The sequence below is a fragment of the Helicoverpa armigera genome, chromosome 4 (assembly GCF_030705265.1).
Source record: "Helicoverpa armigera isolate CAAS_96S chromosome 4, ASM3070526v1, whole genome shotgun sequence".
NCBI classification, from domain to species: domain Eukaryota; kingdom Metazoa; phylum Arthropoda; class Insecta; order Lepidoptera; family Noctuidae; genus Helicoverpa; species Helicoverpa armigera.
Genome location: NC_087123.1, coordinates 9,647,748 through 9,672,833, shown reverse-complemented (window position 1 = coordinate 9,672,833; position 25,086 = coordinate 9,647,748). Strand labels below are relative to the sequence as shown.

Here is a 25,086-nt window from a genome sequence, read left to right as displayed (position 1 = left end):
TCATATAAAATGGCCGAAACATTTTAGAAGATGCTGTACAAAATCTTAAAAACGCAACTGATTTTATTTCAATAGCTATCAAGAATGGAGAACTAGAGCCGGCTGTCATGAATGATGTGATGGCTTCTGTAAAACCTGGGGATACAAAGTCTGAGGTTATGAAAAAAGTTCGCGCAGGTAGACCGTTCTAATATTATCAGTAGAAACTCTCGTACGAATAATGTACAGACGCCAGGATACCAAGCTGTGCCAATGTGACTTTCTGTAACCGATTTTCAACTTTATCACTTAATTATAAGGTTCAATGTAGATAGGATTTTTTTATAGATTAAAGGAGCTAGTTCTGTTCCCAGTTCCTTTTCGATTTACACACATATTATAAGAGAGACTAATGTTTTATTGTAGCGGTAGCCAAGAGGTATGTCACACCCGCTGCGATGGAAGATGTACTCGGTACTGTAAAGCCTACAGACAATAAGAAACAAATTTTGAAGAAAATGCGTAAAGGCAAGTACCTGTATAACGTATTGTAAAAACATACATAGAATATTGGACTTTGTTTAATTCATCTGTGCTTAATTAATGATTCTATGATATTAAAGCAAATGTCGATTTTAGCGGTCGCCAAAGGTCAGGTACCCAAATCCGCGATAGATGAGATTGAGAAGAATGTAAAATTCATTAAAGACCCGGAAGAAGTAATGGAGGAGGTCCGCAAAGGTAAGTTGGAAACTGTATGCTCAAGAAATATTTCACACAAATGTCATCTAACTCTAAAAGATAGATTTTGAAATATGTGTTTGGTTGAATGTGATTCATGCAGTAATCAACTTATGCTCGAAGAATTACATGGCTTACCTAATTGCCTATTGATTTTATGCAGTGCCTGTCTTAGGTCTAGGCGATGAAGTATATGTATATAATTATAACATTGTAATCATTAAAATACCTACTTATCATTTAATCAAACATAATGGAAATACACGGGAAAACTTTGATAATATAATTAGCGGTAAATCATAACAAATATATATTCCAAATATAGCTGTGATATCGATACTGCTAATGTGAAGAGGAAAATGAGAATTCAACATTTACCTAAAATAAAATACAATAAATAGAGATCGGAGATCTTCTAAATCTGTCGGATGACCACAACCTTATGGTACCTACATGATTATGGAGAGATTTATAAGATCCTCTTTTTTTTAAGAATGAGCTTAATCGATTGCTTTCAAACAATGGTAAAATGATATGTATTATTATTATCACAGGCTTAGAAAAGAAACAAGTGCCACCAGCAGTGATGAAGGAGATAAGGCGCAAAAGCGATAGGTCCCCAATCATGACGAAGATTCAAGAAGGTAAGATTACCATCATATCACTTTTACCAGGAACGCCGGATACTTTGGTTTACATTGAAGATACTTTCTAAGTATATCTTGGACACCAATTAATGTGTTTCGAATGGCACCTTAAACTGTAGGTCCCGGCTATCAGTGAACATCCTCGGCAGTCGTTACGGGTACTCAGAAGCCAATAAGTCTGACAACTAGTCTTTCCAAGGGGTATTGAGTTGCCGAGTATCTGGGTTGAGGAGGTCAGATATGCAGTGGCTCCTTGGAAAACACTGGCACTCAGATGCGTCCGGTAAGACTAGAAGCCGACCCCAATGTAGTTGGGAAAGGCTCGGAAGATGATGACATTGAAGATCCAACACACAGATAACAATATATGTATTAAAACTATTTGTCCTTGGAGGTTATTTTTATACACTTATGGTTTTAAATTAGTAAGATCCAAAAATATATTTTAAGCATTAGTAAAATAAGCAAAGCAAATCATTTTAGCATTGAAGAAGAAGAAGCTGTCAGCGTCAGTAATGGATGATATAGCTGCCCATATGGGTCCAGGAGAGAAAAGAACTGAAGTCATGAAGAAAGTCCGCCAAGGTGAGACCAGTAGCTTGGGTTGACATAACTGACTAGAGGTACGTACATGATTTCAATGTGTTTATTGTAAGCAATCATTATCGAAAACAATTCGCGGTTCGATGTATATACAGCAGTAAATTTGCGGTCAGTAAGTATTTTATTTCCGGGTGTTTTTGAGGAAATAACACATAAAATATAAATGAAATAATATTTTGATGAAATGTCACGTTCCATGCCTAATTTATAACAGGCAGTAGATTCAATATTTCGGTAGGCTGTAACAGCTTTTTACTATGTAAGAATATAAATTAGTAACCTCTTGAAAACTTCAGTAGTCCATATTTATTTCTCTATCATTGAGTTATAACCACATTATACTCATAAATTAAACAATTCAGCATACATCTTTACATTCCATACCAAAACATGTAAACGATTTTTTAATTTGCTTTAATCACATATTACAGAAAACTGTGTCCTTTCATATATAAATAAATCGGTATGAATGATTCACATTGCCATTTCAGCCGTGGAAAAGGGTCGTTTGACTGCATCTACTTTGTCAATGATAAGAGACATAGATGAAGCCAAACAATCAAAAGATATGGATAACGTCCTCAATGAACTTGGTCAAAATACTGCAACGAAGTCCGATGTTATCAATAAGCTACGTTTAGGTAAGTCAAGTGATTATAACCACAACTGAAAGCTACACATGGATTGTAAAATGTATAGACACGAAAACTGGGGCACCCCGCCAAGACGCAAGCAGAACAAAAGCACCTTTTTATCTAAGCTCTATAATGAAAACAAAAATGATGCAAACAAATTCATAAATGACGGTAAAACGGTAAATTTGATTTCAGCTGTAGATAAAGGTCAGATGCCGAAATCTGTCTTGAACGACGTAATCAAAAGTCTCGAAACCAAAGATGGGAAAGCTGAAGCTATTGAGAAAGTCCGAAAAGGTACTACTTAAACAAAATCTCTTATATTGTTGACAGATACAAATATTTTGGAAGCCGACCCCAACGTAGTTTGGGAAAAAGCCTCGGAGCAAATATTTTCGATTTAAACGTGATGATTGCTTAGTTACAATTCAAAGGGTTCGCAAGATTTCTTAAGAGCTACTAAGCATGATTTTAATATACCTATATATTTTCAACTTATTTTCAGCTATAAGAAAACGCCAATTACTTCCAAAGATAACAAAAGTCGTAAGAATTAGATGCGGCGACGTACTCAGTCCCAGTGAAATTAAAATGATTAAAGATGGTAATTCTTATTGTAAAACTAGCTCCTGCCAACGCTTTCACATCACATTTCAAAACATATACACGCAAATCACACAAAACGTGAAGGAAAACATCTTGAGAAAACCGGGACTATAAAGTCTGTAATCACTAACCCGCATTAAGCAAGCGTGGTGATTAATGCTTAATCCTTCTCGGTGTGGCCTGTACCTAGCAGGCGGACGATAAAATGGCTGTATCGCTAACAGTAAATCAGTCAATAACTTTCAATGTTTTTTTTCTTAGCGGCGAAGGCAGGAGAAATTTCACCATCTGTGATGAAGATAATTATGAAGAAAAACAATGAATTTAATTTCGATGTGAAGAAGGAATCGCCCATAAAAAAGATTTTCAAAAAGAAAAAGGATAAAAGAGTAATCATCGACAAGACAGATATAATGGCTTACGTTAAAGGTGCTGACACGGACGCACAAGTTATAAGGAGAGTGCGAACAGGTAAATGTAACATAACGCTTGCAACTCCTACAATATACTTATTTGTTGAGGATATAGTATATCCTGATCGTTGGAATCTGCCTTTTTCCTTGATGGAGATATGTTAAATAGAGTATATAATGAGTATATATATGTCGAGTGTAAACTATAGGAACTTCCTGGGTGTGGTATTATGGGCGTAGTATTGAGTATCATTTAGAAATTAGTTTCTTATTTATAACTCTGAAGTCTTAAATGACTGTGTTTCCATTCGTCATTTTCAAATATGCCATGACATGTAACAATTTTTTCTACATTTTCAGCAATAATGCAAGGCGACATATCACCGTCAGTCATGAAATTGTTATTAAACAAAGATAATGCTGGTATTATATTTTCGGATGAAATTGTACGTGCAATATTTCCACACACAAAGGGAAAAATTCAACCGTGTCGAAATACTTGTCAAAACGTTACAAGATCTAAAAGCTTAAAGACCACAGAAGCATCCATGATGCCCTCACTGAAACAAACGTTAAGCGAACGTCGTACAAACTGTGCTAACTACAACTTTTGTCCAGAACGCAAGACCAGAAGAAAAATTCCATTTTTTCCCGGTGCACCTACAGTAAATACACGGAATATTATGTTTGATGGCATGCCTAAGTACACAACGCAGACGGTGTTCACTGTCCAACAAACAGAAAACATGCTAACACCAAGATACGGAATAACTCACCCAGGCAAGTCATCCGCAACTTGTAAATGTGGAAGTGAAATTTGTAGAAAAGAATGGCTTAATATGAAATTGTCGAATATGAAACTGACAGAAAGTGAAGCGAGATTAATAGCTTGTGTATGTGGCACTAAGATGAGTGATTATGAGTCTAAAAAAATTCTTAATTCAATAGAAAAAGCTAAGAAAGCACAAATAATGCGAAAAGAACAACAACGGTTTAAAGAAGACATACAACAGAAAAATATACAAAAGAAGATAAACAAATTGAAGAAAAAGCAACAAATTGTAGAATTAAAGTACCGGATTAAGAAGAGGAAAATGGAAGAGAAAAGAAAGAGGAATTTAAAAAAGAGATGTAGTAAATTAGATGCTCCTTATCAGAAACACAGGAAAGAAATGGATAGACGCGCTTGGAAACAAGTTAGAGAAAGGAAGGATTTATCACGCAGTGCGCTGGCAGCTGAATCAGCATTAGACGCGGGCACCTTCAGCGTGCGAGCTATTTTGAAATTCATAAAATTGACGTGTGCAGCACTCAGGCATCCTAAAGACAGCTATCATGATTTAAAAACAGCCTTAAAGGACCCATGTTGCTCTGTGCGAAAGTTGCGGCAGTTTTGTGACGATGAAGGTATTTACGAGCCAGCTGCAAGAATCAAACATAGAATAGGTTTCGTTACAGAAAAACTCAAGAAAAAGAGAAGGAGACCAGTTAATTTTGGATGTAACCTTTATATGGCATCTCGAAATAAAACGCCATGTTTATGGGTATTTTACGCTTGCCCATGGTTTTACCCTCAGTGTATCAGTTTGCTTTCAGGTCTTAGAAATTTTTCTCGTATGTTAATGTTAATGCTAGCGTTTATTGTATGGAGTCCGTGTTTATTCTGTTTTTGTCCTACCTGTTTGAAAGTACGATGACTGAAACAAGAATTTTGGTGAAGTTTTGTTAAAGCAAATGAATCGATCTTTACAAAAAGTGCTTTTTGTTTTATACTACCAAGTTTATCCCCGTTTCACCTCCCGTTCCTAGATAAAATTTAGCTAACATAAATTGAGGATAATGTGCCATTTGAATTCGAGTTTTTTTAAGTGTTTTTCAATTTAATGGATCATGTGGATGTTTTTTACAAAAAAAAAATACGTTGGTCTACCACTGGATATCATCTCCACTGCTATTTTTAACATAACTCCCGTCATTCACCAATTGTATTGAACCATTCTTATTTGATTATGAAAGGGTATATTCTTATTAAAGGGTATATATACTCCCGAAAGGTCTCATTGCCATTAGGGTTTAGGTTCTGATGATGGAAACCCTGAGAAATAGAGTGCAATTCTTGAAAATTGTAGGTATACACAGAGCAAAATATGACACTTAGCTGTATGTTTGATAACACTACAAAACATGAAGGTTTAGAGGTGATGATGGAGACGGGAGAGAGCCGAGGGAACTTCCCCTTTATTAGGTACCTCGAACCAGAACTTTAAACGAAGATGTGTATTAACAGCCATTAGGGGTTAAAAGATAAAGAGGAAGAACAATTCAGTACCTTACCGATTTATTTCACCGAACAAGTGTTTGAGCTTATTTCATTCGTATTGATGAGATCTTTTCAACAATAATTGCAACCAGCTAAACCTAAAGAAACGTTCGCATGTTGCTATGACAAACTTCATAGTAGAATTATATTTTGTTAGTTAAAGAAAAAAATACCGTGACTTTGCGTGACATGTTTTGTCACATTTATTTTTAGAGACATTCGCTGTAATGTACTAAGTATATTTTAAGAGAAATATATTTCGATATTAATATTATGAATCTTGATATTGATTGGAGAAATTAGTTTTACTTGCGTTCAGAACGCGGTATATCACCTATCACACAGTCTGGGTGCCATCATGAATTATCCAAAAATAACGACAAAATATTATTTAGATTAACTGGTAAGATCCATTATTTTATTGATTTCGTTTCCTTCTCTTATCAATTGGGAATAGCATATTTAGCACAGGTTTTTTTTTTCAGAAATATATTGCTGATGTCAATGATAAAATTTGAGGGTGGAGGAAAGTAGTATGTAAGACCTATCATAAATTTTTCGTATGATATGATATAAGTTGCTTAGTTACCATAACTTTTGCAAGTTGAAGCCAGGGAAGCGGGCAACTGCTGTGGCAGACTTATAATGCAAGTTATGGACGGTATCTAAAGAAACAAGTACTCTATGAGACATTCTTTCATTGAATGTAAATTTTGTGTCGTTTACGATAAAGATGCCTAAAAGTCGCAGATTATGCCCAGAACGAGGACAAACATCAGTATGCAGAAAACTTCACAAAACAAGTACACAAGACGAACTTCAAGTGCACTTGGAGAGAAAATCTACAAGTGTATTGAGTTTCAAAAACGCAGCGGAATCAAAACCTGCACCACTGCGACGTAATGATTTAAAATCGTTAACTTACTTAAACAACAATTTAGCACATGAGAAAAACAACAAAAACAGTCTTCATCCGTTAAAATCATGTCTTTCCTCTCAAAAACAAGGGGCAAAGGCCAAGATGAGCGTAAAATTTTACTTCAAAAAGGACGACAACCAAACAAGTAGTCCTCATTCAATGTCTGCTCATAATTTAAATAAGACCATAACAAAACGAAAGAAATGTGACACAATGTACAATAAAAATATTGGGTCGAAAAGAGCAAATGTTTTATTTAATAGAAAGTATATGGTCGGTGACGTCGGTGGAATACAAGCAAAAGTAGATGCAAAGCAGCAATATGAGACCGAATCCAGGACTCAGTCAAATGTAACATCCGTGAAGAAATCATTGGCAAGGAAGATAAAAAATATGATCATCGAAAAGTCGAAACAGCTGTCAGACACAAGTTTAAGACATAGACATCGAAGAAAGTCAATTAAATTGAGATCGTACAGTAGTTATACTTCTATCTCAAGCTATGAACGGTTTAAACAAAAGTTGCAAAGCAGTCAGCTGAAAATTCCGATATTGGAAAAATCTAAAACAAAAAATATTTCGATCGGAAATGAGTTGTTGGCCGGATATTATCAATTAAGAGATAAACGAGGAAGGGCGCAACTAAATCACATGTTGCCAAATTTAAATACAGAAAGAAATATTCATCCACTCAGCAAACACTCGAACGATAAACATCAAATTCAACGTAACTTGCCAGAAAACTGTAACCATAAGGAAAGTGATTTGTCTGCAGTTGTTTATCAAGATATTTGTGTTACGGGAAAAACACTCAAACTGTGGAAAAATCACAGTGAATGTAAAAACAAACGTGTACTATCTATAAAAATTGGAAATCAATCCTCTGACAATTGCATCAAGTATTATTCTGATAAAGGGAATACACTAAGTCCTGTCATTAATTATAATACAATGCGTAATTTCCCGCGAACTAAAGACATATTTCAACAGAATCTTTTTAATGTGTTGATAAAACATGGAAAACAAAATTATAAAGGGGAACTAAAATCAATGAAAAAGAATAAGCAAGAAGGCTACGATCGCCGAGATGATTACGAAGACACTAAAATTCCACGAATAATAGAAAATAAGTCACGTGATAATAAGAAATACCTAAGTGTTGGACGAAAATCACGTAATGACATGTCAAATGAAAGCAATGAAAAATATAAAACTATTCCTTCAAATGTAACAAATTCGGATCTCATTATCAATCCAGGCATCGTTTTTACTAAAAAAAGAAAGCCAATGAAAGATTCGTCAAAAAGCAGAGGATTCTTTCTGCGCAATAAATCACGGCAAATTAAACGACCTCCGAATACTAAAGATTCTGTTAAGTTCCCTGTTCCATTAAACGATAAAATAACGACGAAAGACAAAAACGATGAACGCCCGGTAGAGAAATTAACTTCGCAGATAAATTCTTCCTCTAAGACACAAGCAATTGTAAAAAACGATAAGCGAATGCAAGTAATCAAAAGAAGCTTTAGACATAGAAGAGTAAGATCCGACTTTGAAACTAGTTTTAGCAAATCAGACAGCCTTAGAAGTATATACGAAAATCCTTATCAAATACCTTTCGCCGTGAAGGAGTACCTGTCAAAATTAATAAAAAAACTAAAATTAATGGCTCATGATGTAATAGACCCTAAGTCTAGTATGTGTACGTGTGAAAAATGTAATTGTAACAAATGTGATTTTAAACGAGATGCACCAAGTGAGCTTAAAGCAACCAGATCCCAAAATAAGTCTGATTCTGATGAAAAACATTCAAGTTTACCAGACACACATACCAGCTCTAATAAAGAGACCACGATTGGGCAAGAAAAATATCCGCTTTCAAAAATTTGTGAAAAAGCGTGTGACATACCTGGATGTAAAAGGGATACAAACTTTGAAAAGACAAGTCATAGTAAACTTGATCAGCAAAAGTCAATGCATGTTTATGATGGAAAAAAAAATTCTGATGTAGCTTTACAAACTCCCGCAGGAGCAATAAATAGTACTACACAAGCTGACGAACCTAATAAACTAATTGACAAACCTGATGAACCAATTTTCAAATTGGAAAAACGAATAAAGAAACCTGATAAACTAACTGGCAAACCTGATAAACCAACTGGCAAACCTGATAATGCAATTGTCAAATCTGATAAACCAATTGTCAAATGTGATAAACCAATTGTCAAATGTGATAAACCAATTGTCAAATGTGATAAACCAATTGTCAAATCTGATAAACCAATTGTCAAATCTGATGAACCACTTATCAAATCTGATGAACCAATTATGAAATCTGATGAACTAATTGACAAACCTGATAAACCAATTTTCAAATTCGAAAAACGAATAAAGAAACCTGATAAACCAATTGTCAAATCTGATAAACCAATTGCCAAATCACATAAACCAATTGTCAAATCTGATAAACCAATTGTCAAATCTGATAAACCAATAGACAAATCTGATGAACCAATAGACAAACCTGATGAACTAATTAAAACCAAGTCACAAAATTCACAAACTGAAGAAAATGATACAAAAAAATGGTGGCAAAAAGGTTTTGAAAAAATTAAATGCTTGTATAGACCGCAAAGCCGTGATTTTTCTAAAAAGAAATCGTCAAAATTGATTGGCAGAAAGTGTAAAAGAAATAAAAACAAAACCGAATCAAAACAATGCAATAAACAACCAACTGCAATAAAAGATCAAGTTGCAATAGAAAAAATATATGACAATGCAAGAAACGTCTCGTCATCTCGTGAGCACCCTAAATCGTCCATTAAATGTTCACCGTGTAATTTGGATAAACACCAGTCGCCAAAAGTTGGCTCTGATACATCAAAAACGGCTAAGAAAGGAAGAACAGAAAGTAATATATCAATGAAATCTGTATTAAAAAGATTAAAAAGAACTCGATCGTTACCCATCAAATTTCAAATGAAAAAACACAGTGGACTAGAATTGAAGACTGGCGAAAATAAGAAAATATTAATTAATTCTGGTAACCAAGTTGTACCGACTGATACATTTCAAAAACCTACTAGGAAACCGAAACATGATTCACAATTACATAAAACACCATCAGTATGTTGTCCATGCATTCATAAAGAAACTCCGAAAAGTCGATTTAATTTTTTTTCAAAAAAGCGGCATATACGAACACCATTAGTTAAACAGCCCAGTGTTGCTAAATATAGAAAAATCTCTGGGCCTCAAATTGGCATTACCTTCAAATTTGCCAAAGGCACTGGTGATCACGACTCTAAAGAAAAAAACGCTAAAGATCAACCTGTACCTATTTCTAAAAGTAAACAAAAATCTTTAACTAAACAAAAATCTTTAAGTAAAGAAAAATCTTTAAGTAAAGAAAAACCTTTAAGTAAAGAAAAATCTTTAAGTAAAGAAAAATCTTTAAGTAAACACATATCTTTAAGTAAGCATTCCGAGAAAAGATTGAAAACTCAAGAGAGAAGTAAATCTTTAAGTGGCCATCATCAGCTATCTGAAACTAAAATAAAAAAATCCAGTGATGCTAGAATAACGACATGTTCATGTGACTGCCATCTGAAGAAAGGTAAACAGGTTTGTAATAATTGTAAAAACACATGCTTAACAAAAGAGGAAAAAAAATTTTGGAAACTTTTTAATAGATTATGTGGACATCCCAAAATACGTGAACAATTGAGTATATCCGTTCCTCAATCAAAAATATTTGGCAAACAACACCGTTCTGAACAGCTTATAAGACGTTTGTCAGAAGGTATAGGCAGTGCAAAGAAATCCACTAAATGGACAAGTAGCCATCGTCTCAGTAAAAATCAACAAGCCAGTGAAAAACTTCCTAAGCATATTTCTAAAAGTACACATGTTGATTCTGAACTGAGCTCAAAGGCATACATCCGTAGGCAACTTACAAATTGTAAATGTTTTATTAAACGTAGTGATAAAAGTGTATCTGCAGACGCCTTTAAGAAGAAAGCTGTAAATCAAAAGACACAAACAAGTGTCAGAGGAAAAACGAAGGCAAAATCAATTAGGAGCGGCATGCGTTTAAAACTGAATAAAAATCAGATATGCAAATGCTTTCCTTTTAAACGTTCTGATAAATCTTCTGTGAACAACGAAGGTCAACAAGGTAGGGTTCACCATAAACGTAAAAAACGATTTTTTTTTAAAGACACTGATAAAAAATCTCTGATTGACCATCAAAAGCACTCTTTATCAAAACCGATTGATACTAGTCCTTTAATGAACAATCAAAAACAACCAAGTGGCGATCGCATTCAGCATGAGCATAAAAAGAAGTCTTTAACAAAACCGACTGATAATAGTGCTCTAATGAACAATCAAAACCAACCAAGTGGCGATAGCATTCAGCACGCCCATAAAAAGAAGTCTTTATCAAAACCGATTGATACTAGTCCTTTAATGAACAATCAAAAACAACCAAGCGGCGATCGCATTCAGCGTGAGCATAAAAAGCACCCTGTTTCAAAACCAACTGATACTAGTCCTTTAATGAACAATCAAAACCAACCAAGTGGCGATAGCATTCAGCATGCCCATAAAAAGAAGTCTTTATCAAAACCTATTGATTCTAGTCCTTTAATGAACAATCAAAAACAACCAAGCGGCGATCGCATTCAGCGTGAGCATAAAAAGCACCCTTTTTCAAAACCAACTGATACTAGTCCTTTAATGAACAATCAAAACCAACCAAGTGGTGATCGCATCCAGAATGCCCATAAAAAGAAGTCTTTATTAAAACCTGTTGAAAATAGTCCTTTAATGAACAATCAAAACCAACCAAGTGGCGATCGCAATCAGTATAAGCGTAGAAAGAACTTTTTATCAAAACCTACTGATAATAGTGGTTTAATGAAAAATCAAACTCAACCAAGTGGCGACAGCATTCCAAATGCGCATAAAAAGCACCCTTTATCAAAACCTACTGATTATAGTCCTTTAATGAACAACCAAAAACAACCAAGTGGCGATCGCATTCAGTATGAACATAAAAAGAACTCTTCATCAAAACCGACAGATAATAGTGCTTTAATGAACAATCAAAATCAACCAAGTAACGTTCGCAATCAGTATAAGCAAAAAAAGAACTTTTTTTCAAAGCTTACTGGTAAGAAACCTACTGATAATAGTGCTTTACCAAAACATCAAAATCTATCGATTGACGATCGCATTCAGTATGAGCAGAACAATATATTGTTTTCAAAACCTACTGATAATAGTGGTTTAATTAACTATCCAAATCAACCAAGTAACGCTCGCAATCGAGGTAAGCATAAAAAGGGCTTTTTTTCAAAGTTTACTGGTAATAAACTTACTGATAATAGGGCTTTAGTTAACTATACAAAGCAGCCAAGTAACGATCGGAATCAGGATAAACAAAAAAATAAATATTTTTTAAAACCTACTGGTAATAAACCTACCGACAATAGTGCTTTAGCGATATATCATAATCTAGCAAATGACGATCGCATTCAGTACGAGCATAATAGTATTATGTTTTCTAAACCTACTGATAATAGTGCTCTAATTAACTATCCAAATGAACCAAGTTACGATCGCAATCAGAATAAGCATAAAAAAAGATTTTTTTCAAAACGTACTGGCAATAAACCTACTGATAATAGTGTTTTAATGAACTATCAAAATCTATCGAGTGGTGATCGCATTCAGTATACAAAGAACTTTTTTCCAAAGTCTACTGGTAATAGGCCCACTGATAATAGTCCTGTAATGAACTATCTAACTCAATCAAGTGGTGATCGCGTTCCGTATCAAAAGAACTTTTTTTCAACACATACTGTTAATAGAGCTTTCATGAACTATGAAAATCCACCAAATGACGATCGCAATCAGAATAAGCATAAAAGTAACTTTTTCTCAAAGCTTACTAGAAATAAACCTACTGGTAATAGTGCTTTAATGAACCATCAAAATCAGCCAAGTGGCGATCGCATTCAGTCTAAGCGTAAAAAGCGTTTTTTCTCAAAACGTACTGATATCAACCACCAATATCAACAAAGTGACTCTCAAATTCAGGATAAGCCTAAAAAGGGACTATTTCGTCGTTCTGGTCGTAAACAAAAAAACCTCCGGCGTAAAAACGGCTTGCTTCCAAAACGTGTTAATAAACCTTTAGAAAAACATGTCAATTATGTACCTTTGGAAAAACATGTTAAGAATGTACCTTTGGAAAAACATGTTAAGAATGTACCTTTGGAAAAAGGTCAGAAAGTCCCTCATAAAAAGAAATTTAATTTATTGATGGGCAACCCTGATGACGTATTAAAAAAGACAAAAAAGAGAAAAGCCAAAGGAAAAAGAAAGAAACGTGGCTTATATCAGAATATAAAGGGAGGTGTGGCTACGTTTTTCCAGAAAATTGAAAAAGATTGTCGTCTCTTCTTGCTCACACTCAGATTGAAGCCATTTAAATGCATATACAAATTATGCCCGCATGCTTACCCATACTTGTTACATTCTTGTACCTTTCTTGGACAAGCTTTTCGTTTAATTCTCTATGCATTAGCTTTTTTAACTTGGTTGCCATGGCTGTTTTTGCTACCCATTTTGAGATGTATTATTTGCTTTTTATAGAATATAAATCATTTTAATTTAAAGGAGTTGTTTTATTTATTCTCGCTTCAAATATACTATTTTTGTTTTGTTGATTGGAGAATAGCATAAGGATCTATCTAAACTTAGGTAATCCTAATTTGTCGCCGACTGTAGACAGCTTCCGATCAATGACGCTGTTCGGTACTCCGTTCTGTTCTTCTTCTTCCTGCCCTGTTTCAGAGTTATTTAGAGTTAGCGCAATATTTTCTTTGCTTTCATTTTCCTCTGTTATGCTACTGCTCCACCTGCGTCTTAACGCGTTAAATTTTGGCATTACGCAGATGTGGCCAACGTTTTAATGTCAATTTATACTAATGGCAATATAAATAGCATTAAACGTTAAGCGATAACTCGGGTGTCGGTTTTTTGGACGCATCAAAGGGTTTTAGTGCGTAGCTTATAGCGCTAAGTGATGTTGGCTACATTAATGCCATCTCATTGCACGCATGCAAGGACGAGTGTAGATACTTTGTTTAAGTTGTAACTGCATTTTACGAGCACGGTAATGGAATGGTCAAATGAGAAAGCTTTAGTTTTTAGAATTATTTTGTGTGTCTGAGTTTAATCTCTTTAATGTATGTTAACGCGTTACTTCATGAGGGATTAACTCTTTGCGTAAGTGTAGCCAACACGCATTTTTAATGCAATAAGTAACGCGTAGTTGGCCATTGACATTAACGTTAACGCTAACGCAGGTGTAGCAGGAGCATTAGATGTCACAAAACATCTACTTCTTTTTTATTTGTCTTGTTACACGCAGTCACTGACCTCTATATTTACACACTAAGTTTGAGTATACAGGTCAGTGCACGCAGTCAATCCATCTTTTTCTCGGTCTACCTCTGCCTCTCCAACCTTTCACATTCATACATATTAACATACTCTTTGAACCATGCGTTTCACACCTCATCACATGCCCATACCTACCACGACAAACACTGAACTCTCATTTTTTCTCGGTAGCGCTGCTTTCAGGCTGCCTCTGTCATACTCATTCCTCACTTTATCCATCCTGGTCACTGTACACATCTTTCTCAACATTTTCATTTATGCTATATGCACTCTTTTCTCATCAATCTACTCAACAATCTGATCCATACAGGACGACAGGTCTTAAATCGGATTTGTAAATTTTGCCCTTCAATGAACCAAGGTACCGGAAGTCGCTGCAGACCGATATAGGGGTAATGTTATGGGTCCTGACTCGGCGGCGTACGGCACTCCTTTATATGGACCAACTGTCTAAAACAGAAGAATCATTCAACAGTAATGCAATAATAATACCTGTTGCTTTTCTCTTGCGTTTCTCTTGTTGCGATTTAGCGACTGATTCCCGGGGGGCCAGTAAGTGACTAGCGAGTTATTGATGTCCAAGATATACTTAGAGAGAGTACATACAAAGTTGCATTTGTACTTACTTGCCTTGAGAGGTTGGTCCTTTACCCACAAGTATAATGCCCACAAGGCTATCACGATTTTTAAGTTGGCATATTGTCAATTAACCTTCTTTATTCGAAGGTTACACAAAAGAAGCAATTACTGACATTTTGTTTTGACAAATGATTTTAGACGTGCATTGTTATGAGATAAAGTGTATTTATCGGTAATTATTCTTAGTTTAGAATAATATGAATCTTGATGTAACTGTGCGAAATTAGCTTTCTATCTGTGGACTACGTAGTCCTATTGTCAGTACCACAGTTTTGGTACCATCATGCATCATCCCACTCACACGGATAACATTTTATATTAACTTTAATTTATTGGTGAGTATTTGTAGGTAATTCTATAACTTTAATTTTTATTTTATGTGCCAGAAGGGCTAAAGTTCAATTGACCCGTGATAGTTCATCAATTATGCTTTTCGAGTCACCATACTACTCCAGAAACATACCTACTAAACCAAGTCTTAGTTGATTTAAAAAATAGACATCTTACTTAGTTGTCACGATAAACACTATAAATTCAGCAAACTATCCTAACAATAGCAACCGTGTCCCCTGACCACGGTTTGGGAGGTGAACCGTTGTATAGAAGGTTCAGCTATACCTAGTTTGAAATAAGTATGTCAAATCCAACATTATACTGGGTACCTATGACATGGAAAGGTTCCACTTAATGCTTACAATACGATATGTACCTTAAAACAAGGACGCTATTTTATTAATGCCTCGTTGGTCTAGCTGTCGCAAGCGTGGCTACTGAGCACGAGGTCTCGAGTTTGCGTCCCGGGACTGGTTGAAATCACTTTGTGGGTTTTGAAACTTTCGCAAAGTAGTCCGGAGCCTGGAAGTTGGTAATTGATACGCCCGGACATCGGAGAGCACTTTAATGTCGGTACTGCCGATAATCGGCCAGGAGGACATCATCATCTTCATTTTATTAATACAATATTTTTTTTGTTCTAGGTGTAAGATTGTTTGATACCAATGCATGAATGAGAAGTATATTTGATTTCAAATTATCTTAATGTTAAGCTCAACTACAACCAAAACAGACAGGTCGAAACAAAGAGTGTTTCAGAAGCAGGTAACGGATGGTATAAAAATCTTGGGGTTTTGAAACCTTATTCGGCTGAAAGCAAAAATTCAATGTAATCCAAGTTGTCATTGTATACAAAATGCCAAAACATCGCAGATTCGTTTTAGAATTTGGTCAAAGACCAATTCGCAGGAAGCCTTACAAAATGAGTACACAAGAGCAATCCATACACTTAGAAAGAAAATCCACAAGCGTACTGAGTGTCAAAAAATGTTTTGAGTCAAACTGTGCTTCGTTGCGACGCCAAGATTTAAAATCATTGACTTATATGACTAACACGTTTCAAGATGGTAAACCTCTTGCGATAAAATCCTGTCTCTCATCACAAAAAAATTCCGACAAGATAAAGATGAAAGTAAAATTTCTAGTAAAAAAAAGCGCTAAGCAATCACACTGCATAACTGAAACAAACTCTGCACATATCATGAATAAGAACTTTACAAGAACGGAAGAAGACGAGCTGAAAATTCAGAAGCCAGCAACAATAATACATAATAAGATAGCTTTCAATAAAAGAGCTATGGCGGGTGATAATGAATTCATACAAGTTGGTATAAAAGGAAAACAAAATAATGCAAAAAATCTGCCGAGAACATCCTCTTTAAAAAGCTCATTTGCAAACAAAGTGAAAAATATGATGGTTGAAAAGTGCAAACAACCTTCAGACACAAGAATACGACATCGGAGAAAGTTTATAAAAATAAGATCTAGTAACAGTTTTTCATCTAGTTTGAATTACGAGAATTTCAAACAAAAATTAACTAATAACGACGAGCATCTTCAGATAGTTAAGGACATTGGGTTAAAAGAGAAAGATGTGGTAAAATTGGAAAAATATCCAAATCAATGTGTGAGTAGCAAACAAACACATGGCCACTTAGAGATATCTGATAATTACTTAAATGACCGGAATCATGATAATAATAAGGACTCTAACAAATTGAACGCTAATAGATCCCTACATATAAAAAATAGCAAAAAAAATGCCCCGGATAAATCGAATAGCAATTTATCGGCTGTAGTTTATAGAGACATTTGTGTGACGGGAAACAGGCTTGAACTGTGGCAAAATCATACTAAACATAAGAGGAGACGCGTACTTTCTATAAGAATTGGAAAAGACACTTCTAACAAAGTAATGAATTATTTTTCGAATAAACAATGCGCTGTGAGTGCCTTAGGTGAAGCATGCACTCAAAAAGCAAATAAGTTAAAATCCTGGGTAGCCGATAAAAATAAAAAACCAAAGATTCTAGTGAAAGATTCTCCCAGCAAAAATAAAACTCAGAAAGCTGAACATTCAAGTCAATTTTCAGATCAGTCGAAAATTGAAAATACAAGTAATAATGAAAATAAAAGTGGAACTGATGTTCCCGAATATCCAATCACTAAGACTATACATTTAAATGACAAATTTAACAAAAAAACTGACTCTCAAAATGAATGGTTATCACAATATTTAACGCATTCGGATAACAAAGAAAATGTACAAGTTCGAAAATTAATTAAAACAAAATTACTAAAGAGCATCTTAAAGTCATCGCCGTATGGATCGAAAAGTGTAGAAACAGGTATTTTTTGCAATCAGATGCATAGAATAAAATCCTCATTAATAAATCAATCGTCATCAATGGCAAAAACAGATAATTTAATAAGAAACACAAACGTAAGTGCTTATAATGTTAAAAGACATTCAGTTCTTTATTTAAACTGTAAATCTGACCAGAAACCTATAAGTCTTTCAAAAACTGAGGAAAAATTGCCTTCATGTACACGTAGCATAAACTCAAAAGATAGGAAAAGACTAAATGTAACATTCACTGATTCAGAACTTTATCCTTGTAGTGTTAATAAGAATTATGATGAAAAAGCCGACCAAGACCTTTCTATTGATATAAATAAATTTGAACTCACTAAAAGTTGTCAAAAACTTATACTTATTAAAGAAAATGTATTAAAATTATTACAATCAATACAATCAACAGTAGCGGTAAAACTTAAACATAGGGAGATATTTCCGGGTTCAAAAAGTTCCGTTATTAGGCAAAATAAGAATAATAAAACGGGCGTTAAACGTGTATCTCCTTCTATTACTGAAGCGCCAATTGAACAATCCACACGGGAGGGTTCCACGGTACATCTGAAAGACGGAAACAGTACTATAACAATGAACACATTGAGGAAATCATGTAAAAAGCTTAAAACAGACACTTACACACCAGAATCTGATATACTAGATTTAACCAATCAAGAATTTGCTACTGAAATTGATAAAAAATATCAAAATGCGGCAAACAATAAATGTTGTATCGATTCTAAATTTCCTTCTGTACATGAAAAATTTTCGCCACGAATCAAAAAACAATACGATAAAAATCGATCGATCGAGGAAAACCAACTTAAAATTTCTCTCGATAAAATCGAAGAAAATGAACAAATAATCCCTGCGGTATCTAACCAATACCCAGAAAATCTTAAAAATGATAAGAATATTTTCATCAAAGGCAAAAGAACAGGTATTTCGCTGAAATTAAAACCTAGTAATATTAGAATCCAAAAAAAGGATGTAAATAATTCCGGTCATGTTCACAATAAACCAAGAGAGCCCCATTTACAGGAAAATCAAGAAAATGAGAGTGCACAAGGTTGGAATACAGAGATAACAAGTAAACGCTCTAGTATATTTGGATCTTCCGAAAGACAAGACAAAATGATAAAACAAAAGAATAAGAAAAGAAAGACGGGTTTGTTTACTAAATCAATACATTCGGTGTTTGACATACAAAGGTTTTCACGTGGACAGAAGAAAACATTACCAGAATATAAAATATTCTTTGAGGAACTGACTAAATGTTTGAAATCAATATCTGATCAACAATCCTACGACAGCAAATCTAGAAGTATTAGTGAATGTAAATATTGCATTAAACTATCCTCGCAACCTGTTTGTGAATGCATTCAAAAGGATAGTTCAAAGAAGTTTGGATGTGAATGTCTGAAGAATAGCTACAAAAATGAAAGTACCGAAACTTCTCCAAAACCAACTAAAACAACATCACGAAGAAAAACAAAAAAACATATCCGTGACTCAAATTCTTCGAAATCAAAATTTATGAAACTATCGAATTGCAAATGTTTACTGCAGAAATGGGTTAAGTCCAAACATGGTATAAAAATTTCCACGCATAACGTTAAAATTGAAGATAAAAAGAAAAAAAGCTTGAGCGAAAATGAAAAACGAGGCAAACATAATACAGAAACATCCGAGGATATTCTTAAAGTTGTAGACAAAAACGGACAAAGGTTGAGTGAAATAGCAAAGCGGAGCAAATATGATAAAATAAAATCAGCGGATATTGGTAAACTTGTGGACAAAAACGGACATAGGATCAGTGAAAATGAGAAGCGAATCGAGAATGAAATCCGCGAAATAAATAAATCCGCGGATATTGTTAAACTTATGGACAAAAACGGACAAAAGTTGAGTGAAATAGCAAAGCAAAGCAAATATGATAAAATAAAATCAGCGGATATTGATAAACTTGTGGACAAAATCGGCAAACACGACATAGAAACATCCGAGGATATTCTTAAAATTGTAGACAAAAACGGTCAAAGGCTGAGTGAAAATGAAAAGCGAAGCAAACATGATGCAGAAACATCCAGGGATATTGTTAAACATGCGGACAAAAATGGAAAAAGGTTAAGTGAAAATGAAAAGCAAAGCAAGCATGATAAAGAAAAATCCGCGGATGTTGTTAAACTTGCGGACAAAAACGGACATAGGTTGAGTGAAAATGAAAAGCGAAGTAAATATGATAAAGAAAAATCCGCGGATGTTGTTAAACTTTCGGACAAAAACGGACAAAGGTTGAGTGAAAATGAAAAGCGAAGCAAGCATGATAAAGAAAAATCCGCGAATGTTGTTAAACTTGCGGACAAAAATGGACAACGGTTGAGTGAACATGAAACGCGAAGCAGGCATGATAAAGAAAAATCCGCGGATGTTGTTAAACTTGTGGACAAAAACGGACAAAGGTTGAGTGAAAATGAAAGGCGAAGCAAGCATGATAAAGAAAAACCCGCGGATGTTGTTAAACATGTGGACAAAAACGGACGAAGGTTAAGTGAAAATGAAAAGCGAAGCAAATATGATATAAAAACATCCGACGATATTATTAAACTTGAGGACAAAAACGAAAAAAAATTGAGTGAAATAGCAAAGCGTAGCAAATATGATACAGGAACATCCGAGGAGACTGTTAAACTTGAGGAAAAAAACGGACAAAGGTTGAGTGAAAACCGAAGCAAACATGATACAGAAACATCTAGGGATATTGTTAAACATGCGGACAAAAACGGAAAAAGGTTGAGTGAAAATGAAAATCGAAGCAAACATGATAAAGAAAAATCCGCGGATGTTGTTAAGCTTGTGGACAAAAACGGACGAAAGTTGAGTGAAAAAGCAAAGCGTAGCAAATATGATATAGGAACATCCACGGAAACTGTTAATCTTGAGGAAAAAAATGGACAAAGGTTGAGTGAACATGAAAAGCGAAGCAAACATGATAAAGAAAAACTCGCCGATGTTGTTAAGCTTGTGGACAAAAACGGACAAAAGTTGAGTGAAAAAGCAAAGCGTAGCAAATATGATATAGGAACATCCACGGAAACTGTTAATCTTGAGGAAAAAAACGGACAAAGGTTGAGTGAACATGAAAAGCGAAGCAAACATGATAAAGAAAAATCCGCGGATGTTGTTAAGCTTGTGGACAAAAACGGACGAAAGTTGAGTGAAAAAAAGCGTAGCAAATATGATATAGGAACATCCACGGAATCTGTTAATCTTGAGGAAAAAAACGGACAAAGGTTGAGTGGACATGAAAAGCGAAGCAAACATGATAAAGAAAAATCCGCGGATGTTGTTAAGCTTGTGGACAAAAACGGACGAAAGTTGAGTGAAAAAGCAAAGCGTAGCAAATATGATATAGGAACATCCACGGAATCTGTTAATCTTGAGGAAAAAAACGGACAAAGGTTGAGTGAACATGAAAAGCGAAGCAAACATGATAAAGAAAAATCCGCGGATGTTGTTAAGCTTGTCGACAAAAACGGACGAAAGTTGAGTGAAAAAGCAAAGCGAGGCAAACATAATGTAGAAACATCTACAGATACTGTTATACATGTAAATAAAAATGAAAAAAGCCAAAGTAATGAAACACGAGGTTTGGAAGGTGATAAAATCAACAAAGGAGCTTCTGTACAAAAACATACTTCAGGAATTTTTCTTAAAAAGCTCAAGGCTGGTAAGCATTTTCTTTCTAAACGTATCCAACGAGATCCCCATCGTACAAAAACTCCAAATGAAAAGCAACAAAATCTTCCTCATAAATTTGAAAAGAACGCGGAATGCCAGTGTCCCAGTTCCCAGACACAAGATATTCCGGGGGATGTAAGTAATAAAAATGAAAAAAGCCAAAGCAAAGGTTTGGAAGGTGATAAAATCAATAAAGGAGCTTCTGAACCTAAACATACTCCAGGATTTTTTAAAAAACTCAAGGCTGGTAAACCATTTTTTTCTAAACGTAACCAACAAGGTTCCCAGCCTTCAAAAACTCCTAATGAAAAGAAACAGAAAGAAGAAAAGAATGAATGTCATTGCTCCAGTTCCCAGAAACAAAATATTCCACGGGATACAAGTGATAAAAATGAAAAAATCCCAGCTAATAAAGTACGAGGTTTGGAAGGTGTTAAAATCAACAAAGGAGCTTCAGAACCCGAAAAAGATATTTTACGTCAAATAAGTGATAAGTTATCAGAAAACACTAGCACAGTAAGAAAGATTTACGAAAACACAAAACACATTGAATCATCCTACAAACCCACTGATTCTTCTGGCTATTCCATGTCAGTTACATTCAATATTAAAAAGCTACATTCAGATTCCTCAAAAATCAAATCCTCAAAAATATCTGGATTTCTAGAAAAAATAAAAAGTATATGTTTACGTAAGCAGCAGATTTGCCCTAAATGTGAAAATTGTAATTCTGAGTTTGACATCACATGTATTAAACAAAACGTTAGCCGAAAATTTTCACGCAGCAAAAAAAAAATGAATCCGAATTGTCAGTGCGATTGCCTTCAAAAGCAAATTACTAATGATAAGCAAGTTACTTGCAATAAATGCAAGAAAGTTTTAATTGAACAGCAGCCTACTTTATCTAAACTATTTCTTAACTGGCGAAACAAAAAAGCTTTATACAACGAAAAATTAATTGTCGAACATTGTTCTTGCAAGCAAAGTAAGATTCGGAAAACAGACAGTGGTAAGCAATATTCCAAATCCTCAAGCAACCGTCGCATAAATATTTGCCAAACTCAATCATGTTGTAGGAATAAGCAACGGCGACATGGTATACATTTAAACATTGGTCGTTTTAATATTGAAAAGAGAGACATTTGCAAGATATGTAAAAAGCCTAGATCAGATTGTGAATGCCAACAAGAAAATTCGCGGTACATTTGCAAGAAATGCAAGAAATCACCAATAGTTTGTAAGTGCCCACAAGAAAATTCGCGGTACATTTGTAAGAAATGCAAGAAATCACCAATAGTGTGTAAGTGCCCACAAGAAAATTCGCGGTACATTTGCAGGAAATGCAAGATATCACCAAAAGATTGTGAATGCCGACAAGAAAATTCGCGGTACATTTGCAGGAAATGCAAGAAATCACCAAAAGATTGTGAATGCCAACAAGAAAATTCGCGCTACATTTGCAGGAAATGCAAGAAACCACGAAGGGATTGTGAGTGCCAACAAGAAAATTCGCGGTACATTTGCAAGAAATGCAAGAAATCACCAAAAGATTGTAAGTGCCAACAAGAAAATTCGCGCTACATTTGCAGGAAATGCAAGAAACCACGAAGAGATTGTGAGTGCCAACAAGAAAATTCGCGGTACAATTGCAAGAAATGCAAGAAATCGCCAAAGGATTGTAAGTGCCAACAAGAAAATTCGCGGTACATTTGCAAGAAATGCAAGAAATCGCCAAAAGATTGTAAGTGTCAACAAGAAAATTCGCGGTACATTTGCAGGAAATGCAAAAAACCACGAAGAGATTGTGAGTGCCAACAGGAAAATTCGCGGTACATTTGCAGGAAATGCAAGAAATCACCAACAGATTGTGAGTGCTCACAAGAAAGTTCGTTGTACATTTGCAGAAAATGCAAAAAATCACGAACAGAATGTGAATGCTCACAAGAACAAGCACGAGAAAATTCGCGGTACATTTGCAGGAAATGCAAGAAATCACGAACAGATTGTGAGTGCTCACAAGAAAGTTTGCAGTACGTTTGCAGGAAATGCAAGAAATCACGAACAGATTGTGAGTGCCTACAAGAACAAACACAAGAATGTCAATGTATTTGGAAAAACCAATCGAGAAATTCCTATGACCTTCAAACATCACAATCTAAATGTGTGTGTGTGAATTCCATTGATCAATGTAATAAGCAGAAAAGTGAACACGGATTTTTCCATAAGCAACTACAACTTTGTAAAGGTTTCCTTAGTACTAGCAAACAAAAAAAATTATTTAGGCATCGAAGAAAATTACGTACTAAATTAAAGTCAAGAGCAACATCTTTTAGTTGCCGACATCTTAATTGCAATAAAAAGGGTATGGAACCACCACCTATGGAAGGCCCATCATTGAGCCATTCCCAAGAATCAAAACAGTCGTCTTGTAATGTATGTATCAAACCTCCTCTCGATGAATCAAATTGTTTAAGTCTTCAAATTTACCTATGCAAATGTAACGATCAGAACTTTGGATGTACACGTTTAGTAACAGGAAGACCTGGCAAAAAAAAGCAAGGTATTTGCTTGAATAGACCTGGTTATCATAATATATGTAAATCTCCCGCTGAATGTAAATGTAAGAAAATAAGTTCAGACCTTGTACCACAAAACAGCGTAACGAAACAGCTTTCCCAAAATAGTGGTCTGCGTCAACACCTTTCTAAATGCAAAAAGTTTCTGAAAAGTAATTTTTGTCGCAGGGGACCAAGAAAAGTACATAATAGACGTGACGAAAATGAACCAATAAAATGCAGTCACGAAGAAAAAAAACAAACACACCCAAAAACTGCAAAAAAGCATACAAAGATTATAAGAAAGCTTTCAGATACTATCAAAAAGCATACAGAATGTCAAACAAAACATTCAGAAACTGCAATAAAGCATTCAGAAACTGTAAAAAAGGTTTCAGAAACTCCAAAAAAGCATTCGGAGTGTGATAAAAAACATACAGAAACTTCAAAGAAGCATCCAGAAACTCGGAAAGAGACTGTAAAAAAGCATTCACAAGCCGCAAAGAAACATTCAAAAACTGCAAAAAAGCATCCAGAAATCGAAAGCAAGAGTTTAGACCATCAAAAAAAGCTTATAGATACTCAAAAAAAGCATTCAAAATCGGATATAAAAAAAACAAAATCTGTTACCTATCCTTCTACCCAAGCAAAACGTTCAGAAATTGCAAAAGAACACAAAACTGAAAAAACTAAAAAACAAAAATCCCGACGTTCAAAAACGAAATCAGAAACTCTTGACGAGCCTGAAGGTACGTCTGACAGGTTAAAACTTCTAAGTCATATTTTATCGAGAAGAAAAAGACATATACTGTTGACGAAAATTCAATTGACTACGGACCGTGTGACTGATCTTGCTTGTCGCTTTGACCCTAGTGATTGTAGGCTTTTTATTCGCACACTTAGGAAAAAACCATGTTTGTGTATCTACAAATTGTGTCCGAGTGCTTACCCTCATTTTTTACATTTACTGGTCAGACTCAGACAATTACTTAGTATATTAATTTTTGGCATAGCTGCTGTCACGTGGCTGCCCTGGTTTATATTAGTACCAATTTTGCGATTGATTGTATGTTTTTTTGCTTAAAATTATAAAAAGGTATCTCATATTGTGTTTTATTAAAAGCTT

General features: G+C 34.8%; 2 protein-coding genes and 1 long non-coding RNA gene across 3 annotated transcripts in view; all 3 read left to right on the top strand.

Moving 5' to 3' along the window:
- LOC110374993 (uncharacterized) overlaps positions 1-5,369 on the top strand; it is a 48,448-nt gene extending 43,079 nt beyond the window's left edge. The window contains exons 104-113 of the mRNA XM_064034343.1: positions 76-177; positions 406-507; positions 619-720; positions 1,275-1,364; positions 1,851-1,952; positions 2,462-2,611; positions 2,801-2,902; positions 3,111-3,209; positions 3,473-3,682; positions 3,985-5,369. Of these exons, the coding sequence (XP_063890413.1) occupies positions 76-177; positions 406-507; positions 619-720; positions 1,275-1,364; positions 1,851-1,952; positions 2,462-2,611; positions 2,801-2,902; positions 3,111-3,209; positions 3,473-3,682; positions 3,985-5,321 (2,396 nt within the window). The 3' untranslated portion in view covers positions 5,322-5,369. The remainder of the gene's footprint in view (positions 1-75; positions 178-405; positions 508-618; positions 721-1,274; positions 1,365-1,850; positions 1,953-2,461; positions 2,612-2,800; positions 2,903-3,110; positions 3,210-3,472; positions 3,683-3,984) is intronic.
- A 777-nt stretch (positions 5,370-6,146) lies between these two features.
- On the top strand, positions 6,147-13,549 carry LOC110374998 (uncharacterized). The gene is made up of 2 exons (XR_010276432.1): positions 6,147-6,347; positions 6,430-13,549. It is a non-coding gene; the product is annotated as an uncharacterized LOC110374998 (long non-coding RNA).
- A 1,545-nt stretch (positions 13,550-15,094) lies between these two features.
- Positions 15,095-25,064, top strand: LOC110374999 (repetitive organellar protein). Its single transcript, XM_049846803.2, has 2 exons — positions 15,095-15,313; positions 15,956-25,064. The coding sequence occupies exon 2, from the start codon at positions 16,168-16,170 to the stop codon at positions 25,042-25,044; it is 8,877 nt and encodes a 2,958-aa protein (XP_049702760.2). The 5' UTR covers positions 15,095-15,313; positions 15,956-16,167; the 3' UTR covers positions 25,045-25,064.
- The last annotated feature ends 22 nt before the right edge of the window (positions 25,065-25,086 follow it).